Consider the following 19,259-nt stretch of genomic DNA (forward strand, 5'->3'; position numbering starts at 1 on the left):
TCCATAAATAAAAATGCAGCTAGAAACAATAAAAGGGGACAACCGTGATGTATCGAGTAGTTCCTCAACGTGTATAAACCTTACAGTCTTCTTAAGTGAGAAATGCGAAGAAAAAAGGATCTTTTGACAAAGCCCTTTTCAACAGTGACAATTTAGAGTCGTGTCACACACAGTGCTCACATATGCACTTCTACATTACTTTCCCTTGGATCATGCCACGAACCGGGCAACCTGGAGAAAGGAATGGTCCTCATGAACTCTCACCGAATTTCACATTTTGCTAAAGCAGGAACTACAATGAAGGAATGGAGAGAATCTTTAGAATCACTTTGACTTCGATACCAACATAACACACAGCAATCTCCAAATCCATTTAATTCTTATTTTTTTCGATAAAAGTTCTAACCTTTATCTCGCGCACTCAGCAGTTTAATGCTTCAGCATTTTAAAGTGGTTGTCTCCACCCACGAACTTTCATCTCTAAATTAGGACAGCTCGTGCCATTTAAGCGACAAGTAGAATATTATTAACCGGTACGAACATAAAATTCCAAGCCTGCTCGAAATCGTAATAGTTGCTAATAGTAAACATACATGTTACACTGTTGCCATTTTCATATGTCTTGTGAGCGCGGGTTCCAAGTGGATAACTCTGCACTTTTGCTCGCATAAAAACGTAATAAATATTTATTCACATGTCTGATGTGATGTGTTATTTTTATTTTCTCAATGACATATGTAAAGTTTTTCGTCTATAACGTATAATATCAAAACATTATGAGCTCAGGATATGCGGCTCGTTGAAAATAATTAAAAATATTATGAGGTTTAGCGTGTAACAAAAAAAAAAAATTGTTTTATTTTAAGAATGAAATGATAGCACATGTACAATAAGAAAATAATAATCAACATAAATTGTAACTAACAATAATTACTTATCAAACATATATACTTATTTAATAATGGGTACATCCCCCTTTATTTTTTATTACTTCTATTATACGATCTTCTATTATATCGATTTATATAGTTTCTGGATATAATTTTGACTTAACGTATCCCATTCGCGTATACGCCGTGAACAAGTTCTGCCTAGCAATTTTCAATAATATTACGGTCCGTGGAGCGTGCAGGCCACGATAAAATAGATATATTATTTTCATTAAAATATGATTGTACCAATCTTGATGTATGTACAGATGCATTATCTTGTTGAAAGATGTCATCAGGTCCAGAAATGCGTTCTGCATGATTATTTATTTGTTCTTTGATTACATTTATGTATCGGACACTATTTATTCTCCCATCGATGAACTTGATACTTGTCTTGCCGAATAACCGATGCCGGTCCAAACCATCACGCTGCCTCCTCCCATTTGTTGTCGAATTGCTGACATTGTCCCTTTTCTTATGTCATGAAGATAATATTACAATTCATCAGAACCATCCAAGTTGAATCTTTTTTCGTCTGAAAATAGTACCTTTCTCCATTTCTTTTTCCAATGTACTACTTTGTGTTTCGTTGTTAACAAAGGTTTCCTTTTCAATTTTAGCCTCCTAATATTTTTGCAGGATAGTAGAACTCGACGAACACTTGAAACACTGGCACTAACATTAGATTTCTCTATTATTTGCTTCGTTGTTAACTGCGAGTTGGAAGCTACACGTAAAATTGCTCGCTTATCACGTTCGGATAACGATGACGGCCGACCAGTACTTTTCTTTTTGCCATAATCTTCCACATTTTTTAAGAAATTGTGTATTACTCTACGACTTCTTCTTATTACTTTCGATATTTTTGCTACTGATAACTGTTGCTGTTTTAGTTCAAGAATTTGCTTTTTTTCAGACTCGTTTAATCTTTTTCCGCGTCCCATACTTACGAATTTATATAATATTGTACTGTAATCTTTACTCGTTGATAGATCATGAACTACTGAGTAATTTCTAAACATATTAACAGAGTGTGCTATCATTTCGATCTTAGTATTGAAGCATTGCGGAGGGGCCTGGGGGGTGTCATGCGAATTATAAACATGCGGCTGCTGAGCATGTGCGTGGTGGGACTAAGATACGAGGCTAAGACAAAAGATAAGGGGTTGCTAAGGGACATAAACGAATTAACAGCAGTATAAGTTGAGAAGCCAGAGAGTGCGGATTGAGTTATCGAGATAGTGTTGCTAGCGTTCTTGAGAGAGAATTGAATCCGTGGTGATGAGTTACTAATTAATTATCTAGTTGTCTTAATTATAATATGTTGTGATTAGTTCATGTTAAATAACCATCGTTTACTGTTTAATCTATTTATTGTAAATAAATTGATTATAATAGTTTACAATACTGCAGTATGGAACAGTTTTTCTTTGTTGTATACAAACATCTACGACATTGTGACTTATTTGCAGCAAGCCGCATATCCTGATCTCATAATATTTTGATATTGTACGTTACAGACGAAAAACTTTACACGCGTCATTGGGAAATTAAAGATAGCACACCTGGGTTATCTTTTTGACAAGGAGTGTAATTATTAATATAGATTTGTTTACATTTTTTATCACAAAATTTGTACTTTGTTCTGTTAATTTTAATACTTTTATTTTATTATGAAAAATATCAAACAAATTTAGTAAATAAGATCAGAATTGTTACTATATATTTAATAAATATTAAAGTATTTAACCTGTATAATAAAGGATCTTAAGAATTTATTATACAAGTATACTATAAACAACTAACACATACTTAGATAAAAAAGCTTGTAAAATATGCACTGTCATGTAGGGTTTTGTGTAAGTCTTGCATGTAATGTTCTATGAACTTTTGTACATTTTTCACTTCTTGATTGTATGGGAGATTGAAACTCCAATGATACTCGCTTGGAGCTGTTATTAAGTGTAATTGGGGATAGACTAGATGGCTCACCATAAGATCGTAATTTTTCAAGCCGTTTTTGTATGGCAACAGATTTTGCTAGTTGATTATTTGTTAAACTCCTTCCTTGGAATTCTTGAGATACATGATCATTAAGTTGCTTGTTAGCATTAATATTTTCATTTGATACATATTTGTTGAAATTATTTCTCATCATTGATTTCTTTTGTACTTTCTCCGAAATTTCTACCACACAGGTATCTATATACGTACTAATATCCTTTGAAAACATGATTTAAAAATATGATTTAGTAACAAGATTATAAAGTTATTAAATTTATCACACCAATATCTTCTAATACTTTCGAAACATTTACCGTTGTTAAACATTTTAAATTTTTTAAAGGTTCCTGAAGGTGACTGTCTCGAGGATTATGCGTAAAAATACTTCGTTCTGTGCAATATGCCACTGGTATATTCCATGATGTAGCTCGACGCCATTCTAAATTGCTACAGGCAACAAAAGATCCTATAGTCAAAATTTCTGCATACCCATAAGAAGATATCCCATGCCAAAAAAGTATTGATAAATATGAAGACGGAGAATCCGCATGTGGATATGCTAAATACACAGCTTGAAAATTTTTCATACCCTAACAAATAAATAGAAAAAATTATCATTGTAAATCTTCAATCTTACATATATATTTACAATAACTTACATAGGGTTCGTTTCCAATAGAAGCAATAATTCCTACTGTATCAAATTCTCCATAAGCTGGAGTGAAGGTTGGCTTACTTATTTCACATAATGCTGTATATGTTCTCAGACGAAAACTATTATCAGAAATGTTTACTTGGACAAATGATGCATTTCGATTTGCAGTCAATAGCAACTCATTACCTCTATTACAATAAATATTATTATGCTACACTTGATTAGTAATAAAAAAGAGTAGAGAAATATAATATAGAAATTAATACCTTTTTGCTGAGGGCATAACATTACAAAGTGATATACAATTTCCTTCTTTTAAAATATCTATAACTTCTTCGCTGGGAGACCAAATTGAAAGAATAGCATTTGTTTCTTCCTCAATTACGCGAATTTTTAAAAGAGGTGTAACCTGTCGCGGTAGAGGTAAACTTTCTTGTAATCGAGACTCTAATTCATGTCTAAATTTCTCCTGTTTCATGCGACAATCATTCTTTAATTGCTCTAGCTCTTGTTCTGAATAAGATTCCTATGACAAATAAAAATATAAATTTGCAAACAGTTATAACACAGAAAACAATTATTGTTGTATTAGTTAATACCTCTTTAAATAATTTGTCGTTATCTTCATTCCATTCAACTGCTGCTAAATCGATACTGTCTGTATTTAAATTAGTTTTGCATTTTCCAGTATGAAAATATTTCTCTGCTTTAGCATAAAATGCTTCTATCATTGACCGACATTCCTTTTCATAGATAATGTTAGCTTTTTCTTCGCATCTAGCATTTCGAAAAACTAGAATTGGGAAATGAAATGATTTAAAATGATTAGAAAGAGTTGAAAATATTAAAAGCATGCATGCATATCTTACTAGATTCTCCTGTAGAAGTTTTCTCATGATATAACATTGGATATACCCTCGCAACTATAACTTTAATTTTTCCAATTAAGCCACCATTTGGATAAATGGTCTTTAATTTAGTGCACATTGGTCCCGATGGTACTGTATACCCTAGCTTCATATGCCATTTTGCTCTTCTTGTTGAATTTGTATGTAATTTTAAACTTACGTTCTCTGCAATCTAAGAGATAATAATCTTTAATGTATTAAATATTCTTCACTAAATTTTAAACGAACTATATTTACTTCTAATGGTGAGCATCCTTGATCACAATTTAATAATTCAGATCCATATGTTAATAATTTTGTTCCCTCTTTTATTTTACCAGATGTTATATGTTTCATCATTGCCTGATCAATTGAAGCTTGAATACTATACCATCCATCTGTTAATATCAATGTTTTGGATGATGTTTTTAACTGATTTTTGTTTTCGATATCAGAATCATCACACTACATACAAAAAGGAAGAAAAACCTGAATATTGATTCTTAATAAAAAAAAGATTCATCTGCATTAAAAAAAAATTACTTTATTAATAGAAGACACACATAAAACCATTCTCTTGGTTGCAACATCATCTTTCTCTAATATTTTCCTTAAAGCCGATCTTTGAAATCTATCAATTTCTCTATCATAACGATATTTCAATTCCATCATTACCCTGGCAGGAGTTAGAACTCTAAAAAGTAACTCTTTTTTATAGCAATTTATATTTTTTAACATGTTCAAATTATAAAAATAATACAAAGTTCTACCTTGGTAGAATGATATAACCTAGTTTTATTCTATCCATTGATGCTAATTTCCATACAATCCATTTGTAATGATTTTCTACCCATCCAATGGGAAGTAAGTTAGGATCTACACCTGGACTTGCTAAAAAAGATCTTTTAATTTCTGTTATTCCTACATAACCATTTTCATCCAAAATTAAACAAGCTCCATCTTCCAATTTTATACCATCAATATTATTTTGCACAATATTTTGCCTAAACAGTGTAGACCAAATTTGTAATCCAGTATCTAATGTATAAAAAGTCATTCTTGACCAAAATATGTCTCACCCGTAAAAATCCGCACAATGAAACTTATACATTATCGCATTATCAGCTCTTAGGTCCAAAATTTCAGGTGGTAATTTTCTGTTAACAAGCTAATAAACAAAGATCAATAATTAAAATTTAATTGTTTAATAAAAAAATTATATGTTTTTCCTTACACGTTACCTCTTCATATGTACATAGAGTAGGTTTTTCTCCCTTACTAATTTCTTTCCATGATATACGATTATTGGTATTACTCTTTCTGTGAAAATATAATTTACTGATTGTTGGTTTAGGCTTACTTTTTTGCTTCATACTAATTTGTTTATCCTGTAATATAAATAAATAAATAAGATATCGTTTTTCAAAGTTCCTTTTAATAATAACATTAATAGTAACAATAAGATATATTATATTGAAGCTTACTTGTTCTAAAGCAGCTTCTAAACGTTTCTCTAATACAGTTACAGATTGATTTATGAAGTCTATCATTAATTGAGAGTCACCAAAATCATTGACGACTACAGAGTCATACTGATCCTGTTTATCTGTTAAATCTTGCTTCTCTGTTAAACAATTATCTTTTTTATTTATATATTGGTTCGAACTTGCATAATTATCATTTAACTTTTCTAAATTATCTATAAATTTATCTGCTTTACATAAACATGCCAACTTATCTACTTTATTTTTTGAGGTATTTGTAGTTTGTCTTCTACCTGTACTCCTTCGCTTTTTACGAATAAATTGTCCTCCTATTACTGGGCTAGATGGAACATTTTCAGTTTCATCATTTTCTTTGATTCCTTTAGGAGATATTTGTTGCTCCGTGAAATCTAAATCTTTTTCATCAGCTAAAAGTGCAACTGCGCTAGCTATTTCATGTGAAATTACATAGTTATCTATTATTTCATCACTTTCCTTGTTCGTTTCAGTAATATTAATCATAATATTATCATTTAATTTAAGTTCAACGTCACAATTTAAAGTTACTTGCGTAGATACTGAAGATGTGCTTTGATTTCCTTTTTCTTCGTTATTCAATGAGTTTCTATGAGTTGATTTTAAGACTTGAAACTCATTACTAAATCGTAACTTTTTAAACTGACTAGATTTTGCTTTGTTGTTCAAAGATACATTGTCATCTACATCTTTAATTTTTCGCTTCTGCAAAGGTTTAGGTAATGCAAGAATAGTTTCAAAATCTTTGGAGATTTCTTCTTGAAGTAGTGCTTTTGCTTTCGATAGTGCTTCATTGGTCACATTAATGCATTTACCACTTGCAGTTTGAAATCCAACATCTGGTATTTGCACATTAAATGTATTAATTTCATTTTCAGCTTTGAATTTTTGTTCAGAGTTGTCACTTTCTTTAAGTTCATTATTAAAAAGATCTCTTGCTTTTGATAGTGCTTCACTGGTCACATTAATGCGTTGACCACTTGCAGTTTGAAATCCAACATCTGGTATTTGCACATTAAATGTATTAATTTCATTTTCAACTTTGAATTTTTGTTTAGAGTTATCACATTCTTTAAACTCATTATTAAAGAGTTCTTTTGCTTTTGATAGTGCTTCATTGGTCACATTAATGCGTTGACCACTTGCAGTTTGAAATCCAACATCTGGTATTTGCTTATAAAATGTATTAATTTCATTTTCAACTTTGAATTTTTGTTTAGAGTTATCATATTCTTTAAACTCATTATTAAAGAGTTCTTTTGCTTTTAATAAAGCTTTTTCAGACACATGGATTGAATTACCACTGGCAGTAGTAAAACCAAATGGGGTACCATCACTTTTATTATTCATATTTATATATATTAAACTTTTAAAATCTGTATGAAAATATATTTATTAAGTAGATTGATATTAAAACAATGTCAACACTGAAAATCGTTCGTTCTTATATTTTAATTGATGATATTTAAGCATTTTTCATAATTACCATTTTCCAAGTATTAAGACGAATTTTGCGATAAACACATGTTGTCAAAGAATGCCATCTGTACAAGTATTTGACAAATTAAATTTTTTGTAGGGAAAATGCCATCTATATATTATATTATAAAGTCAGATTAATACTATCTGATATTATTTTAACTCTCATAAGCTATTAATTGTACCAAATTTTACAGGCTAAAATAAAGTAATTCATTAGAGAAAGATAAGTTGTTATTTTGCCAAATAAATTAAAAATATAATTTCAAAAAATATTTATTGCTTGTTAGCAATATTTAAGCGAAAATTAGATATATATAAATATATAGAATTATTTAGCTAATCTATTTTAAGAAAATTTATATTTTCGAAATTTCTAATTTTCTATGGATATAGTCAAATTAAATTGCATTACATATCAATATATTATAAGCATAGCATGTATAAGTTGATATAAGTATCATATATTAATATATTGTAAAGAAAATAATTCTCGTAGTTTCTTAATATAGGCAATCAATATTCTAATTTCAAGTTTTCTTCAGCATTTTATGAGGCAATAATTTTGAAATTAATATTAATATTAATATAATATTAATATTAATTTCAATATAATATTAATATAATATTTAATAATATTATTATTAATTAATATTAATATAATTAATATTAATTTGAAATTAATATTAATTATAGATATCATAATGTAATACTAAATTTTTATTTTCTTTCACAAAAAAGATATTTTTACTTTCCTAGGAAAATAATTATACTGCAATTTTATGCTTTGAATAATCAAATATTAAATTTTATTCTATATTTAAATAAAAATTTTGGGCAAAATCGTGCCTTGGAAAACGTGAATATTGTCAATAATCTATAGAACCGGCAAAACACTGGTTTAACCTCATTACGTTTTTTGTGTTACTGCATGTGATTTTACGCGGGAGACTAAGATTAATATATTTAATATATTAATCAGTTAATATGAAATTTAAAGCGTATACCGGAATTACATGGTCCGTTGTGGAACTTACGGGCCTTATAGAAGATGAAGATTCTTGCGTTTATTTTGAGAAATTTAAGAAACATGTTGGCTTGCATCCATTTCACTTAACGAATTTAAATACCGCATTAAATGAAATTTTAAGTTCGAACTTGAATTCTTACGATCCTGAGTATGTATATAATTTTCATCAATTGTAATAAGATACATTCTTTATACAAATTTTTATTCAACAGTATATATTTAAATAAAATATAGAAGGCAAATATATTTCTTGGTTATGTTTATATTCTGATGCTAGAAATATTTTTTAGTGCATTTTCAAAATTATATTTATTACAGCTTGAAAGGATTTTTATTGGCTTATAAAAATCCTAAATTATTAACACCTTTGGGAGAAATATTTTATGACACATGTTTTATTCATGTTGATACTGAAGCAGACTTTTATATATTTAGACCAGAAGTTGGATGTACATTGAAAGGTAAAACTATTTTATCATAGCATAATTCTTAAATTGTCTAGTTGTTATTAATAAACATAGGGTTTATAGGAATAGTGAATAAAAAGGGGCTAGATCACATTGGGATTCTCGTACATAAGACATTTAATGTATCAATTCCAAAACCAGATGACGAAGAAAATTGGCCAGGTGATAATCTTGAAATTGGGCAAGAAGCAAGATTTGTAATAACACTTCTTGATTTTAGTAGTAAATTACCTTTTATACGTGGTGTCTTAAATGCAGAGTAAGTATATTTAAATTTTATTTTGTTTAGGTTTTAAATTCTTTTCATTTGTTTTCATACATTCAAAACTTTCTTATTTCAGTGATTATTTACGTGGTTGTAGATTAATGCTAAAAAGTATTAGTAACAAAAGATTATCTTCTGAGAATACTATTCAAAATAATAATCAAGTTTTGGAAAAAAATGTTGAGATTACTAAAAATCATACATTTTTTGCTACTGATTCTGAAAATACCACTGATGAAGATGTAGCAAAAGTAAAGAAAGAAACTGTCCAATGGAAAAAATCAGAAAAGAAATTAAAACATGAAGAATCAATCACATACAGTGAAAAGAAGAAGAAAGATAAGAAACGTGATAAAGAGTTTAAAGAAATAAATGAATCTACACCTAAATCGATCAAGGTAGAAACTGTACATGATCACTATACAAATAATCTTTCCTTAAATAGTAAATTAATTGAAAATGAAGAATTAGAATCTATTAATTTAAAAAGTAAAGTTAAAAAAAAATCCAGAGTTCGACATTCTCAAAGTTGGATAAATGAAGATAATGATGAAAAGCCTGCACAACATTTATCTAGTGAAATATCAAATAAATCTATTTTAGAATCTAAGGATGATATCATCAAAATTAAGGTCGAACATAATGTATCGATAGGAAGTGATATTGAAATTATACCTGAAAATAAGCCCAAGCTTGAGAGAAAATCTATGAAAAGAAAGAATTTAGATGATAATGATACTTCCTTAGCTGATTTGAATGCAGATAAATATATAGTAAGTTCAAGGAGTATAAATAAAAGAAATTCAAAGAAAATAAAAATGGAAGAAACAAATGATAAATACACACATGAAGTAAGCGATGATGCACAAGATTCCCCAAAGAAGCAATTTAAGAAACATAGAGATTCTTTAAAGTTAGAGACCTGTGAAAGTGACCAAGTCTCAATAAAAAAATCTAATATTTTAGATTCTGAAGTTGTGTTCCAAAATATAAAAATTAAGAAAGAGAAAAATATTAGTGGATCTGAAAACACCCAAGACGAAGATTATGTAGAGATAAATAAAATGTTAGAAAAGGATCCTGATTTAAACACATGTAGTTCTACTTATGATGTAGAAGAAAATAAAAATAATGCTATTAAAAAGAAACGGAGGAAACATTCGAAGAAAGTTATAGATACGAGCACAATTAAAGTAGAACCTGAATTTGAAGACGTAATTAAAATAGAATATGGATTTGAGGAAACTGCAATTAAAGTGGAAAATTCTAATAATAATGATGATATAAATGAAAACGTTTATTCAGAACAAGATGTAAAAGCAACGACTAGTTCACCTAGGAAAAAACATAGTGTCAGCTTGAGTGATGATACTAATAAAAGTAACATAAAACATTCGAAAAAGAAAGAAGTAGATAAAGAGATACACAGCGGAAAAGTAAAAACGGAGAAATTTGTACTAATTGATGGATCGGATATTGACAACAATGATGCTAATCTTCAAAATACTGAAAAAAAGAAAAAACATAGTAAGCGATCATTGCATAAACAGCTAAATAAATCTAAGGAATTTGAATCAGGTAATGAGTCTGAGTTTGACTTTAGGAATGTAAAAATTAAAACCGAGAGGTTTTCAGATAGTTAGGAAGATTATGAAATACATATATAATTACTAAAAATTAAACTGTAATACATAATTTCATTTTCTCTTTCTTTCTTTAAAAAAGACATACTTAAAGTCACATATACGTACATAAAAAAGGTTATAATAAACATACATATTTTCAAGAATATATAATATGTATATATATGAATTTTATTTTGCTATGCTAGCAATGACCACATTGAACATATTTTGTACATGTTACTGATAGATTACTTTTTAATTCCATGAATTTTAACCTGTATACTTCATATCGCCGTTCTTTTTTTATATAAGTAAATTTCATTTATTTATAATGTATCATGTTGCAATAAGACTTTATGGCTGAATAAATATATCATTATTTTGCCATATATCATATTTTGGAAAATTGGAGTACAAATGTAATTTGTAAATGAATATGATGATAAAATTATTTTACGTATATAACTTTACGTACATATGTAAAACTTTTTCTATTGTAAATCATAAGAATATAAAATTTACAAAACTACTTTAAATAAATACGTGTATAAATTTCTGTCGTATATACCTCATAGGTTTAAGAGAATATGCAAAGAGTGAATATTATAACAGTGAATATTAAGAAATATAAAAATATGTTTATTAGTACATACAGATTTATTATTTGACATCACAATTATTGTAAATTTTAATCTCAAAGTAATCACCAGCTTATAAAAAAATATAACCACAACTTTGTTTTTAGAAAATATTAATGTAATTTATACACATATGATGCTCTGTTCCTTCATAAAATATATAAAAAATTAGGATAATAAATTTATCATAAAATAAAAAGTTTTTGCAAAATAAATAACTAATAAAATTATTAGTATCTTCATACTTACGGAGTTCAATGCAAGTTGTGTTTCAGCATTTTAGCAATTAAGTATTTTCCTTGTACGTTATATCATATGATGATAGAGATACATATAAATTAGACACTTTTATGCAATGTCCATACTTTATTTTTTAAATAAGTCGTTTAAACATATAAAAGAAGGTACTGGTAATTTAATTGTTTGAAACTTTTTTTTATTTCTCACTTATATCAAGGAATTCTTGTAAAAGCAGTAATCTGTTTATTTCGGAAAATTTACAATGAAAAATTTTATATAAAAACAATTACAACTTTCAAGCATTTTCCTACGCTTAATGGTGTAATCAAATATTTTGTCCTTACATATTAACATTTATTTTTAAAGTACAATTTATACTATATTGTTTGATGATATATATTTATTTACATATACACGCTTTATGTACATTATTCTTATATAACATACGTAAATTATTGTTTTTATTCGATCGATTCACCTAGCTGCATCGTGAAATAATTTCATTAATTTCATCTTTCGACATAAGAATATTCTTATCTTCTTGGTTTTTGCACAAAAATATAAGAAACTTGACCAATATTTGACTAATGACCAATATTTACGTGAAAAAATTACGTCGAAATGTTTATAAAAAAAGCAAATCAAGTTCACAATCAAGTTCTGAAAGAAAAACATAATTGAAAAAGAAGCTCATAGGAATGAGGTCTGTTCAAAGGAAGATTTTAACATCTATTTTTATAATAAAATTGTAGTATGGAACAATGAACGGTCGAAATATATTCAAGAGCATTATAGAATGTGGTATTCAAAAATGTTTTTTAACTGTATTTTTATAGTTTTCAGAAATTCATTTTTCATCGCCATGTAAGGATAAAAAATAATTAGTTATCTTTAAAAATAAAATTTCACTTATTATAATAAATTAAATATTGAGTTTTGTTTTAATCTTGTAATGCTTGCAAATAGTTGCAGAAAATTTTCAGAAATTCCAGCCAGAAAATTTTAGTATTGTCATAAGATATCGAGTATTTTATATTCAAAATAATTTCATATTGTGTATATCCAAAATAATTCATCACAGTATACGTTGATGAGGTTCTAATCCCTATATACCTGATTCGTATCATGTTGTATGTCCTCTTAAAACAACATATGGCATGTGAAGAGATATAGTATTGTGTGTTCACGTTGCAACGTGCACTGCTTGTAGCTGCTGGAACGTTTGTTATCATTCTGCGGTTTCTTATAATTTAATTAGGTACGCTTTGCGTCATATATCACGCGTTCTGTGAGAATACATATATACACGCAACATTAATTTGTCGCTAGAACAACGAACAGGAACTTGGACCTTAACGTTTGCTAGCGTTTGTTCCCTGATGTTCGCCAGAACTATCTAAATTTCATCCGATGCGTTCAATAATTAAAAGATGCTCCGTTGATCTGTATGCAGTGGCACGATAAAACATTTATACTGATTACTGTGAAAAAGATTTCAGATACATGTATGTATGTACAGTATTAACTTAACTGCTCGCCTTATGAAACGGACAGTACAATGAATATATTATATACATATAAATATCTATGTAATTGATTCTTGAAGCAATAATCGATGGACGATATCACTGTCTATTGTCTTCTAAATGTCTTCGAAACTATGTAAAACAATTCATTAAATACAAGATGCGTCGTTTGAAGGAAAGACTATCCTATGTGCGATGATTTTATTGTAGATTCAGTCACTCTTATTCTTCTTTTTAATAAAGTTATGTACTTTTTGTATATATTTACTGATACTTATGCAACAAGAAAAGATTTTTACGTTTGTATAGAAATTAATTTGGTTATTTCGTAATAATAAATTGAAAATATTATTACAGGAAGTATACTTTTAAAAGAATTAAACTATCGTGATGTTAAAGTCATAGATTGGTCCTTTATAAACTGCTTAAATAATGTTCTTAATAAATGATTAATAAATGTTCCCCTTTATCTATCATAGTTTCGATGAAGTTTAGAGGATAAGAGCCACCGAATGATCCTGGGTATTACTTTTGATGGAGATGAAGAATAGACGGAAATAAATCGGTGGATTAGGATGAAATACAAATTGAGGTAGGAGACCTAATATAATCGCGCGAAGCTCCTGAGCGAAAAATTCGAAATTGACATCTCTAAACAACTAGTTAATTAACAATAAATTGAACTAAAATATTGAGATAAAAATAACATTCTTACAATATTTAAATCGTATTTAATCTTGTACAAAAACAGCAAACGTTTAATTATAAAATTACGAAAAAAGCCATTTAATGATCTATTTAAGTGATAAAAAAATATTGATTTGATTCTCAGATGGCTATAACTCTATGTACGAATTATTCTGAATTATCCTTGTTTACGATGCTTCATAATCGTTTGACGACCATAGCTAAAGAAATTCTGGATCAGTCTCTGTTTACTCGTTTTCAAAATGAACGTAGACATTCATTTCAACTTAGTAGTAGATTACAATCGTTCTGTACGTTCGATATTCCATTTTTTTGATCACAGAAATGATATGTCTATAAAACTAAAACGTACAACGATTTGACGCGTTTTCTAAACAGCACCATCTCAGCACCAAGAATATCTATTTTAACTGTTTCAAAACATCAATCAAAAAAGATTTGTAGTGATGTTCGTGCACTAGTTTCCGGATAGTTGAAACATGGACACAGCTGGTGAAGTTTGATCAAGTACTCAAGCACGATGAAAATAAAAAAACGAAACAACGAAAGAACGTCATCTTGATCCTCACTTGATATCATATGTACACACACTTCTAGTTTCTGTAAAACAGTTGGCGTAGTATCTTCGTTGGACACTTGGAAATACGACTCAATTAAAACGTATGTACTATGGAAGCGGCCAGGGTAAACCAGAAAAGTCCACAGGACCACCTAAACCTGCGTCCGCCTCTAGGAGGCTCATTATCACGGCCATTGCTGCTTCGTCGTTGCCATCAGATGGCACTGGGTTCGGTGATTCGTTAATCGTCGTACCACCGATCATGTCCATCATATCTTCGTCTGGTGACGCTCCTAAAACGAGGTGGATATTATGTTATACGCCACGATCATTTAAGATAGTTCGCGCGGTGTTGCTGTGCACGCTACTATTGAAATTATAACGCTATACTAAAAATATGAGTACTATACTGAAGGTTTGATTGCTGGATGTTCGAATCTTTGGAAGATCACTAATGCTAATATCGTTTTACCATTCTTGTTTTCTTTTATCGAAATTGTTTTAAAATACAAAATAGCCCTTAGTGGTGAGATGTATAACGAAGTAAAGTATTCGCAATAAAACTAATTCATTTTGAAAGAAATTAAGGATTAAAAATTTCTATTAAATACTACGTTCAATATGAAAATACTCAGGTATCAGAACGAACGCCCCTCACCCAACTTCGCTCAGAGAAAACCATTGTTTCGCGTTTGAGGACGAACGATCAAATTTTTGATCTTCTTTTCTCTGAGCGACCTGATCTTTTTTTTTGGTAAATCCGGCAATTACACTACACACCAAGAAAACGACTCCTTAGAGACAGTAATAGCTATGACCTTGGTCGTTCGCGATGCTGTTCAGCTGCAAGTTGTTTGCTATGTGGTTGTATGTTGGCGTAGGATTACTGCTGCTGTTGTTGCTGCCTCTAGTTGACTGCGTCATGTCTTGCACTCTCTCTGGCGATGCGGTGGTAGTGATCTGTGTCTTGTAACGAAAAGAAAATATTGTAGAAAAACATCATTAAATACTTTATTTAATTCTTAAAATATTTATTTGACTCTTAAATATTTTCTATTAAAATATTACAAAATAGACAATTAATGTTGAAACGTATTAAATTAAATTAAATTTATTTTAATTTAGCTGTTCTTACACAGATGATATTATCGCTTAGCTCTTATATATATATGTATTCAAAATAGAACTACTCGATTTACAAAATTTCTTTCCCCGTGTAAAAAATTAAGTTCTATAGATTAAAATAAAAATATTATTAAATATCCTTGAGATCTAGATAGAAATATTTCTATTGCAACTCCGAGTAAAGTCGATATTTCGCTTATGTCTAAGGTATACAAGGAAATGTTTTATAAATGAAAGTGTATTATTTTAGAATATTCTCATTTAATTACTTTATTAAATCGATTTGATTTAAGCTTCTATTATTGTACATATTATATGAAATATTAGTATTATATTAGGAGTGTGAATTAGTTTTGGGGACTATCAAGAATGTGCTTTAATTGCAGACATAATTACAACGTGGCAAAGTGTTGATATTTATGTTTGATGTCTAGTATGTTAGAAGTAATAGATGCGTAAACAATCGAATTTTAAAAGCAGCAAAAGGGAATTTATAAATTTCTCAGTCGAAAGGTAATACTTTTTATTTGGTGAGACCAAGAAGGTGTGGACTACGAGCTATTGAAACTGAGCGAAGCTGTTACTGAGGATCGTTATCGACAATAACTGTATAACTTGAAGCGTACTTTAAGCCGAGAATGCCCACAAATATCAAATAAACGACGCAAAGTCATTATTCTGTTGCGTGACAATGCACGACCACATGTTGCAATAACAGTGAAACAAACGTTGTTGGAGCTCGAATGGGAAGTCCTTCCACACCTCGCGTATCCTCTAGACCTGGATCCATCGGACTACCATCTTTTCCAGTCATTGCAGCACGTACTAGAAAGTACACACTTCTCAAATCTCGAAGAAGTGTAAAAGTCGTAAATGAATAGACCAATCCGAAAACTAAACCGTTCTGTCATTGCAGCATCCATTAGTTGCAAGATGGGCAAAAGTTGAAAAGAAGAAAAAAATTGAAGAGGAAAAAGAAGAAGAATTGAAAGAAGAAATTGAAGAATTGAAAAAAAAGAAGAAAAAGTTGAAGAAGAAGAAAACGGAAGAAAATATTTTGATTAATGTAACTCCGTTGATTTTCTTTAAATAAATAATAAACCTTTTAGTCAAAAAAATCCCTCGAGACCAATTCATACTCCTAATATTATTATTTCATATTTATTTCATTTTTATTTTGCAATTGATGTAACTATTTTCGTTCTTTTAAGATTGCAGTAAACAAAATTTAATACGGTTATATACTCTGGTAGATATCGATGATAACTTTGTCATTTAAGGTATGATTACAGATAAGAAAATGACTGCAAAGATAGAATAAGCAAAGATAGAGAGATAGAATATTAAAAATGTTACATACATTATATACATATATATTGTTTTTACTATACGCTGGTTTTCTGTTAATAATCATTTTCTAAATGACAAAGAAATCAAGGGTGCAATTTCTGTGGCTATAACTACCTCGGTGCTTAACAAAGCAGGTTCCGGTCCTGGTCCGGGACTGCTACCGGAAGAAGAATCCTCACCGCGTCTTTGAAGATCCAAAACCTCTTCAGCTATTTGCCTTCCGATTTTACTTACCTCTACGTGACTCGAGATCAATCTCTCTAATCCGCCGTTACCTAAAATTATTTTTTGAGATATTAAGACTATAAAATAGCAGAAACAATAACAAAGCAATAACGTACTAAATTAGTATAATTAACAGTTACATATGAAATTACAAAAATTACAACAATAAGAGCTTCGACGATTATTTTTTACTTTGTACTAATAAATACAATTGAATCCATTCGTTATGAATAGACTGCGGATGTTCACGCATTTATGGGATGTTTAAAAACATCCAACAAACATACACTTCATTACTTTACATTACATAGAATAATGTATGAAATATTCAAAATCTAGTACTTGTTATTGAATTAATAGATAAAATAATTCTTTGTGTAGGTTTCATTTCTTCATTTTTGTTCATAAAAAATGCATAAATATCCCCAATCTAGATATAATGGTTTTCGAAAGTATTTGAACATTCATAGGAACATTATCTAAGATTTTGTATGGCATTCAACCTGATACGACTATTAAGTCAGCATTAGTGGAGTACAAAACAAATACGAAAATATATGTGGAAGTTACAAGATATTTCTTGCAAACATACACTTCCCAAAGGTTACAAAATTATTTAAACGGTTTTAATATCTAATAGAACCACTTTTGCCATTAATTATATGTTTAAAGTAACTATTAATGCTATATTCTTTTTACCAAGTGCATATTAACAGTAGGTATCTTGTAACTTTCATATATATATATATTTTCAAACTGGTTGCAAATTTTGTTAATGTAATCATGATAACTGTGCCGTGTTACAGCGTTAATGAAATTTCGAAAGGCTTTATATAACGCAAATAATTTATTCATAAAAATTTTCTACAGTAAATGTTCAAATATTTTTGAATCAAAGGATAAGCAGTTACAAACTCTGTAACTGCTATGAACTATGAATTGAATTTAGAACTAACAGTGAAATATTTCGTCGATTTACACTATAAATTATTTTCATATGTAAATCGAAATTAGTATTTACATGGAAGGATAGGTTTCAAGGTTTTTGTATTTTATTGTTCAGCGTAAAGTGAACGATTTATTTATATATTACATATAATTCTTATACATGAAACTGTTTTTAAAGCTTGTTTCTTTCTTTGATGATCTTCTTCATCTTTTATTAGAGAAAGATGACACAATATACATATACGTATTTATCAATGAGAATATATTCTAAAATACTGCATTGAACCGATTAATCTTTTCATATTTTTTCAGCAATATCCGACTGAAATCATGCAATTGATATATCGTGTAAATCGAGAATTAAATGTTTATTAAACATATACGTAAAATTACATCAAATATACATGTATCTATGTATATTTTACTTACTTTGCGTAAAGTAGTCGTAATTGCCTTGAACACTGGAATCCTCAGATCTGTTTCCACTGTTTGTGATCGATCGCGAGTCACAGCTAGATACGTTTATTTTCATTAATTCAAGTGTTTTATCCTAATGTTATAGAACTATTTATTACATTATAATAAAAGACCAATACTATCAAAACTTACGAAGTAACAGAGTTTTTTGCTATTAGGTACTCAATATCTTTGGTCCATGGATTTCTGAAAGATTTCCATTCGGATTGAAGCTTCACGAAACTCGCACCTTTGGTCCTAAATCGGTATATCTAAACAGAAATATCGTTCTTGTTGCAAAATTCTCATTCTCCTTAGACACAGATTCGATAATTAATCTTTAAAAGCTACCTTGGATGGAAGTTTACTGCAGAAAATCTTTTTTAAATTGAACGATTAATAAAGTTATACAAGAAGAATTAAATCTTTTATTATTATTCAATACTGTATGGATAAAGAGAAGAAACATTATTGTTTGCAGCAGTTACAAATAATATCGATATTTATTATACTTAATATTGTTATAAGACGATAATATTAAAATAAAATTTACATGAGGTGTAACTTCAACCATGATAGCGTTTGAGGATTATTTTTGATATTGTTAATAATGATTCTTT

At 29.0% G+C, this 19,259-nt stretch overlaps 3 protein-coding genes across 16 annotated transcripts in view; 1 reads left to right on the top strand and 2 right to left on the bottom strand.

The window, feature by feature from the left end:
• Positions 1-1,402: 1,402 nt before the first annotated feature.
• Positions 1,403-7,598, bottom strand: LOC139995054 (breast cancer type 2 susceptibility protein). 3 transcript variants are annotated; one of them, XM_072018212.1, is made up of 13 exons: positions 7,485-7,598; positions 5,963-7,374; positions 5,720-5,866; positions 5,558-5,646; positions 5,249-5,482; positions 5,022-5,172; positions 4,737-4,943; positions 4,461-4,671; positions 4,191-4,384; positions 3,858-4,117; positions 3,596-3,779; positions 3,251-3,526; positions 1,403-3,153 (listed from the first exon to the last, which is right to left on the bottom strand). In XM_072018212.1, the coding sequence occupies exons 2-13, from the start codon at positions 7,346-7,348 to the stop codon at positions 2,776-2,778; spliced, it is 3,717 nt and encodes a 1,238-aa protein (XP_071874313.1). In that variant the 5' UTR covers positions 7,349-7,374; positions 7,485-7,598; the 3' UTR covers positions 1,403-2,775. The 3 variants fall into 3 exon arrangements, with proteins under 3 accessions (XP_071874313.1, XP_071874320.1, XP_071874305.1); XM_072018219.1 differs by having other exon boundaries at positions 5,963-6,102; positions 6,256-7,537; XM_072018204.1 differs by having other exon boundaries at positions 5,963-7,538.
• A 678-nt stretch (positions 7,599-8,276) lies between these two features.
• Polr1f (RNA polymerase I subunit F) lies at positions 8,277-11,383 on the top strand. The gene is made up of 4 exons (XM_072018326.1): positions 8,277-8,655; positions 8,826-8,968; positions 9,038-9,233; positions 9,316-11,383. Exons 1-4 carry the CDS (start codon positions 8,465-8,467, stop codon positions 10,880-10,882), a joined length of 2,097 nt encoding a protein of 698 aa, XP_071874427.1. The 5' UTR covers positions 8,277-8,464; the 3' UTR covers positions 10,883-11,383.
• Positions 11,384-12,132: 749 nt separating this feature from the next.
• The window catches only part of Cyc (basic helix-loop-helix ARNT-like protein cyc), a 101,842-nt gene continuing 94,715 nt past the window's right edge, over positions 12,133-19,259 (bottom strand). For 7 of the 12 annotated variants that reach the window (XM_072018306.1, XM_072018283.1, XM_072018290.1 and 4 more), the window contains 5 exons: positions 18,793-18,911; positions 18,613-18,695; positions 17,125-17,285; positions 15,354-15,501; positions 12,133-14,828 (listed from right to left, as the gene is read on the bottom strand). In XM_072018306.1, coding sequence (XP_071874407.1) covers positions 14,644-14,828; positions 15,354-15,501; positions 17,125-17,285; positions 18,613-18,695; positions 18,793-18,911 — 696 coding nt within the window. In that variant the 3' untranslated portion in view covers positions 12,133-14,643. Of the gene's footprint in view, positions 14,829-15,315; positions 15,502-15,901; positions 16,510-17,124; positions 17,286-18,300; positions 18,506-18,612; positions 18,696-18,792; positions 18,912-19,259 lie in introns of those variants that run through there. The other 5 variants (XM_072018238.1, XM_072018253.1, XM_072018258.1 and 2 more) reach the window with 5 other exon arrangements.

The sequence above is a fragment of the Bombus fervidus genome, chromosome 2, assembly GCF_041682495.2.
Source record: "Bombus fervidus isolate BK054 chromosome 2, iyBomFerv1, whole genome shotgun sequence".
NCBI classification, from domain to species: Eukaryota; Metazoa; Arthropoda; class Insecta; order Hymenoptera; family Apidae; genus Bombus; species Bombus fervidus.